Source organism: Micropterus dolomieu, linkage group LG14 (genome assembly GCF_021292245.1).
Source record: "Micropterus dolomieu isolate WLL.071019.BEF.003 ecotype Adirondacks linkage group LG14, ASM2129224v1, whole genome shotgun sequence".
Taxonomy (NCBI): Eukaryota; Metazoa; Chordata; class Actinopteri; order Centrarchiformes; family Centrarchidae; genus Micropterus; species Micropterus dolomieu.
This window is the reverse complement of record NC_060163.1, coordinates 15,127,268-15,133,731: the sequence shown is the minus strand read 5'-3', so window position 1 is coordinate 15,133,731 and position 6,464 is coordinate 15,127,268. Positions and strand designations below refer to the sequence as shown.

Genomic DNA, 6,464 nt, shown 5'->3' with positions numbered 1-6,464 from the left:
ATTACAGCCAGGAGAGCAAAAATGTTGAGGTTTTCCTTTAAGAATCCCCCCAGTTGTTTTATACATTTTGAACATGTGTCTCCAAATTGTAACTCGGAGGAGTTTCCCTTTTTTACAGTAAAACATGACCAAATAACAATAATAAAATTATTATCAGGATGATACACTTCAAATAAACGGTAACTGACATAATAAATTGTTGTTTTGTCTCTTTTGTTTGAGAATATTTCTATCTGGATGTAACCAGGTCAGCATGTATTGTCCAAGATGGTTGAATACACAGCTGATAAAACTTCTGTCCACAAAGCTGCGACTTAAAGCCCAACTCGCTTCTCTTTTACCTGTAGCAAGGGTTCTTCACAGCCTCTTTGGGGGAGATGTACATGTAAGGTGAGAGCGGCTTGTCCACAAAAGCCCCAAAGCCCATGCGTAGGTTGCTGGTGGTGCGGTTCATGGCCTCGGCCAGGCCTTTGCCCAGTGTCCTCAGGCGGAAGAGGTCATCATTCATGGAGTAGGAGAGATCCATAAGGTAGTATAGATCTACAGGGTAGTCCTCTACCTGACGCACCTTTACTGTGAAGCGCTGAGCATCATCTGGTAAATGGGATAAAGAAATACCAAATAGTTTTTGCTTGATGTAATTGATATTAAACTTCTGTTGTAACTATTGTATGTAACTTACCTCTAAATCAAAACACAACCTTTCTGATACACACAGTTGTAAAAACCATTAACTCAGATGGTAACCCCTACCTGGTCTGAGGGTGATGTGTAGTTTCTGGGGCTTTATCTGGGTGACGCTTTGTGTGGCACCTGCCGCCTTGTTGCTGAGGGGCCGGTTCTCGATCACATGCAGTCTGCTGGTTGGAGACGCCAGAGCTGATGGAGCACAGCCCGCCGCCACCAGCTCATTCTTCAGATTGCAGCGGGAAGAACTGGCAACCCCCTGGCCGAAATCCTGACAGAAGAGGTGGGACATTTTTATACAGAAAAGCAGTCCGTTTCCGGCAACCTCCTCACCGGTTTAGAAGCACTTTGTAATCAAATAGTTTATTTACAGAAATCCCATCTGTAATTAAGCTGCATTGAGAAAGAAGGGCATATTGGATTCATTTGAAGGCTAAACTGTAACAGGGTGGACAAATTCCAGAAATGGTCCAACATTAAGTTTCTGTTTAAAAACATCCTGGAATAAAGAAGCACTCGAACAAACTCTGGACTTAAAAGGCAAAAATTCCATCATTTCCACCACTTAATTCCACTTTAAATAAAATTGAAAGGGTACTGGGTAGATTTGACTTCAAAAAAAGCATTAAGAAATGGTTTCTTTCATTTTCACCTGAACCTCTTTGATGTTTTCAGAAAAAAACAAAAGAAACTTGGCTGATGAGGGTATCTGTACCACCGTGCACCAGCCTGGCAGACAGCTTAATGCCTAAATGAAGTGAAGTGGAAAAGAAGGAACCCACCTCCTGGAAGCACCACGCACAGCTGGGGTGCACAGCCAGACATTGCTTGCATGTGCTGGCCCCTCTGGAGGTGCAGACGTTTAAACCTGTAACCAAAAGGGGAGTTATTTCTCCAAACATACAGCTATTCTTCATTCATTATGTCAGAAATTATAGGGCTTATCTCCTATGGTGAATAATTCTATTTAAAATAATAACTTATGAATGTGACATCAGAATGTTAGTTTTTCAGTAAAAAAAATGAAAAATACAACAAGTTCAAACGTTTAAGAAAAATATATCATTAGATCTGCTTTTGATAACATTTTGGCCCAATGAAACCACATCTTTTTAGTTCCTGGATGTGATTAAAACTATTTACTCTGCACAAATGACGCATCATTTTGCTTTCTAAATTAATGCCACAAATGCAAGAAATAACTTGCCAATTAAGTTGAGCAAAGGGTATTGACACCCTAAAGTGGACATGTTGCCATGACAGGCAAATTCTGTCCCGGTAGAAGCAACAGACTATGTGAACCTATGGTTATTTATTTTATTTTCTAGGGAGCAAATTTGCCTTTTTTTGTGAACATAATTTTATAGTCTTGATATAAAGGGAACTTGCCACAAGACTGCAGAAAATGCATCATGTGTCTTCCTCTACAACATGTTCTTGCCACACGGGCAAACATGAAAACGGCAGAACAGAAAATTAAAACTTACCACACACTCCTGTGAAGATAGAAAGAGTAAGGATCAAGACACACATCCATAATATCCTTTGCGCCTGGAGAGCACCCATCCTGGTGCGGGCTCTCTGTGAGCACGGAGTCTGTCAACGAGCTCTGGTGTAGGTACAAGTAGAAAAGAACAGGAAAAAACAAAAACTTTCTTCATCTGCAATCGACACAACTCCAAATAGAGTCAAATGTCTTGGAGCCACCCCTCCCTATACTCCCCATCCGCAGCTCTCATTATCATACTATAACGGTGGGCGGAAATGTGCAGCATCCTGTGAGTTAGGATATTTTATGTTGATGGAGGAGAATGTGACATACTGTAAGCAGGCTTGTTGTTTTGCACTCGGGAAACTGTTTTACTGAACATCGCATTATATGTTGTGTAATATTCAAATGTAATAATAAATTGGACTGTGCATAAAAAATTGTAACCAAATGTCTCAACAAAAAACAAATTTAGGTTTTATTGGCTTCACAACTAAAATGTTTAGAATTCATCGATCTATACCAGTGAGCAATATGTCTACATGAAGTTTGCATGAGTATACACGTCCTCTAGTGGATATATGCTGTAAGTCACCAAAACAGCTCTCCTCTGTGTGTGTGATCACCTTGGCTGCAGGAATGCACAAGGGAATAATAAGTCTATTTTAATTTAATTTTATTTTTGCCACATATTAGCATATAGTGACTCAAAATGTGTTGAGGATGAAACTTAGCCAAATACTGGCCTAATATTTAAATGTTTTAACAGAAAGGTGAAGGTTGTTCTCATTAGCTTCACATCTGGTAGTTGTTTATAATAAAATTGGTGCTTTTGGAAGCACACAGAGTCTCTGTTGTTCTGGCAGAATTTATTTTATTTATTCCTCTCAGTCTCCAGTTGACCGTTCATTGGCAAGACGATTGCCTCGAGCTGAGAAAGGCCAACCAAAGTGCTCCTTGCCTATTTTTCTTGCTAATGTCTAATCTCGTCTGATTGACGCGCACGACAGTTATGGTGACAAGAAGACCGAACCCTTAAAACACTTAAGGTAAAAACTTTTTTTGTACAGTACAAGCTAAACTTTCTTTAAAATAAACATGAGTCTGAATCTGATTCTATAGGTTTATATGTGACAAGGGGTAAATACATACATATATACATAGCCTACATTTTAAGCCCCTGCAGAACTGCTGTGCCCTTGGCTGTAGTAGCATTTACATCCACCAGATGTCACCTTCTTACAACATGTGGCCTCTGGAGCCATTGAAAGCACATGGACGATACATGAGATGTTCTTGGACAACACAACCCTTGGGTTTGACTCATTTAAGTTTTTCCCCCTTTACTTTGGCCTTTGTTAAGCATGATTATGAACACTAAAGCATATTGATTGACTGGTGGATGAGGCTGCTGCAGGGAAAACACATGGAAAAGCTGTTGAGATTTTTAGCAAGTAGTGCGGGAATACGACACTGTGACATAGTGGTAAAGTTTAGTTTATATGAAGAGTCCCCTACATTCCACATTTCATTTAAATACAAAACATCACTAGTTCTCATTGTCACTCAAGGTTAACTCAAGGGTTTTACCCAGACTTTATGCTGTGCTGTTTTGACTTCAAGAGTCTTATCTTGTCATGGGATGTTGTCAACAATTCAACAAACTGATCCGAAGCAGTCCTACTTACTTCAGATTGTTGATTACAAGGACATTGATGGCATATGATGTGTAAATGCTCAAACAGAGAAGCTAATTTTCATGGAATTAAACCACAGTGCAGCCAAGTTGATCTTTCTCTCAATTTCTGTATCTCTTCTCTTATCCTGCTTTCTCTCCATCCTTGTCCATTGTTCAACTGCTCTTTGTACCCTTTTTATTTTAATTTTTGTGTTTTTACAGTCCTCCTTCTTCCTTAGCCTTTTGTTGCTCAATTTTCCATCTGTAATTCTTTCTCTTGCTTCACGTTTGCCTTCTCTTCTCTCTTTTTTTGAAACTTCCACAAGCAGTTGCACAACATTCTGCAAGGAAAAGGCTCCTCTTTTCTCTGGCATGTTTGATTGACAGCACCCCTTGCACACTCTGCAGTGAGTGTGTGTGCGTGTGTTTTGTTGGGGGGGGGTGCATGTATCTTGGCATCAACCTGTGTTTATTTGCAGCGTTTGGTCTTTCTTCTCTGGGCTATAAGTGTATGCAATTCATACATACACACATTTTCCTCTGTGTGTGTGTATAAATGGCACACACACACACACACACACACAAACACACACACACACACACACACACACACACACACACACACAAGGAAACAGCAACAAAATCAGTCCAACGATTGTAAAGGAGTTCCCACACTGATTCATCAGAGGAGCACGCGTACACACACACACACACACACACACACACACACACAGGGTTTGTGTGTTGACTTAAGAGTTAATGAATGGATGATTGAGGGCTGCAGGGGTTGGGGAGAGCAGTGCCGTGGAAACAACCCCTCTTTCCCAGGAAGGGAGTATAGAACAAGAGTTAGAGACAAAGAAAGGGATAGAAAATGAGTGTCTCACAGACAGAATGAAATTCAGATTCTGTGTGCAGAGAGCTGAGGGGGCTGCGGGGCAAACTACTTGAAGCAGAAGTATTCTAAGCACCAATAAAGCAAGTAGCATGTACTTGACAAGGACTCAAAGGGAGAGAGAGGGAGAGAAGCAGCTGTTGGAGGAGGAGAGTGAGACAAAGAAGGAGCAGGGGGCTGTCCTTACTTGCTCTTCAGTGTGGGGACTGTATGTGGGAGGAGGCACAGGGAGAGGGAGAGCAGGAGAAAGAAGGGGACAAGAAAGGGAAAGAGCAATCAGGGAGTAAGCAGTATGTTTGGTGTGTAAGGAGATAAACATACATCTGAGAGTGTGAGAGTGTTTTGCATAGCTGCGGGCAGTCTCTTCTCCAGCGTCCTCTCCTCTTCTCCTGTGCTGCCCAAGTTGGACTGAGGGACCATGCAGCAGGGGTGGACTTGTCCCTCGCTTATACTGGGGCTGATGGGGCTCCTGGTGTGCGGCTCAGACTTCCAGCATCACCGCTACGAGGAGATGGTGCGAGCCCTGTTTGCAGTGCAGAGCGAATGCCCTTACATCACTCGCATTTACAGCATCGGGCACAGCGTAGAGGGGCGCCACCTCTACGTGCTGGAGTTCAGTGATAACCCGGGCATCCATGAAGCATGTGAGTAACACCTGATTCAATGTTTGACAGTCCAGTAAAGATGGGCTTGTTACATTAAGATCAAAAGTGTTTCCATTTCCATTATGTTAATCCAGCATGTCAATAAGAATACATTTGGGGATCATTGCAGACATACAGCAAATTCCAAGTATATTTAGTTTAAATTAAAATGCGAAAAATAGTTTATATGAGTTAAGATTTCCACATGACAGCAATCTCACACTGTGTCAAATGCCACAAAGCAACTTTTGAAGCTGATAAAGTGTTCTGGTGGTGCAGGGAATGGATGTCAATTCAATATGGATTTCAGATACACAGGCCCTGTGATTGGCTGATCATTTGTTTTGCACTTCTTGCTGTGGGGAGTGAGGACATAGCTGGCAGGAGACAGAGCAGTGTGTGGGGGCTTTGGTTTTTCCCCCAGAAGAGATGAAATGCAAGCTTTCGATACAGCTTTCTGAAGCTGAATTACTGTGTGGCTTCTTTGATAAACACCAGTGACCGTAATCTGTGAGAAACTCAAAGTCAAAAACAAAGGCGAAAGTGAAAGAATTGCATGAACATCTGTGATTCATTTCAATTTTTTGCCATCCAGCCACTGACAGAAAAGTGGGGTGTTATTCAAAGCTAAGCAGATGACACAGAAGTTCACCTTGAGTCAACAACGCTTTAACCCTGAACCCGCTCTTGTAAAAGCTTTGCTTGTCCCCTCCTAACCACTCAATCGGTTCCCCAGGTGTTAATTTTACATGTAGAGTGATTTTGAACATTTTCCTATTCTTGCATTTTTAATGGCAGCTCTTTGAGAAAGAAAAAAAAACCTTGACAACTGCAGGGAATGCTTTTCTGGCTTGCGGCTGAGCTTGCATTTTTATCTGCATTTGCACATGTAGGGGCTTCCTTCAGTAGAATAGAAGGATGTGCGCTTGTTCTCCTGCAAAATGACAAAGCATGAAAAACAGGAACAGTGCACTTCATGGAGGGGAGTGACCTGAGGTCTTGTCTGGGTCAACCCTCTTGCACCCTTTAGGAAACTCAAGCCTTTCACATGCTGCTGAGTGTGTGTGTGTG

At 41.8% G+C, this 6,464-nt stretch overlaps 2 protein-coding genes across 2 annotated transcripts in view; one reads left to right on the top strand and one right to left on the bottom strand.

Moving 5' to 3' along the window:
* Positions 1-337: 337 nt before the first annotated feature.
* Positions 338-2,316, bottom strand: LOC123983509 (integrin beta-3-like). The gene is made up of 4 exons (XM_046069768.1): positions 2,175-2,316; positions 1,470-1,555; positions 754-958; positions 338-594 (listed from the first exon to the last, which is right to left on the bottom strand). The coding sequence occupies exons 1-4, from the start codon at positions 2,251-2,253 to the stop codon at positions 338-340; spliced, it is 627 nt and encodes a 208-aa protein (XP_045925724.1). The 5' UTR covers positions 2,254-2,316.
* Positions 2,317-4,999: 2,683 nt separating this feature from the next.
* cpn1 (carboxypeptidase N, polypeptide 1) overlaps positions 5,000-6,464 on the top strand; it is a 17,882-nt gene continuing 16,417 nt past the window's right edge. The window contains exon 1 of the mRNA XM_046069613.1: positions 5,000-5,393. Coding sequence (XP_045925569.1) covers positions 5,168-5,393 — 226 coding nt within the window. The 5' untranslated portion in view covers positions 5,000-5,167. The remainder of the gene's footprint in view (positions 5,394-6,464) is intronic.

What these genes read in the sequence shown, in the direction of transcription:
- LOC123983509 (XM_046069768.1), bottom strand. Translation starts at nt 2,253, where the DNA reads ATGGGTGCTCTCCAGGCGCAAAGGATATTATGGATGTGTGTCTTGATC. An exon ending in GTGCGTGGTGCTTCCAGGAG is followed by an intron (nt 959 to 1,469) that starts GTGGGTTCCTTC and finishes CTCTTCTGTCAG; the next exon opens with GATTTCGGCCAGGGGGTTGC. An exon ending in ACACATCACCCTCAGACCAG is followed by an intron (nt 595 to 753) that starts GTAGGGGTTACC and finishes CCCATTTACCAG; the next exon opens with ATGATGCTCAGCGCTTCACA.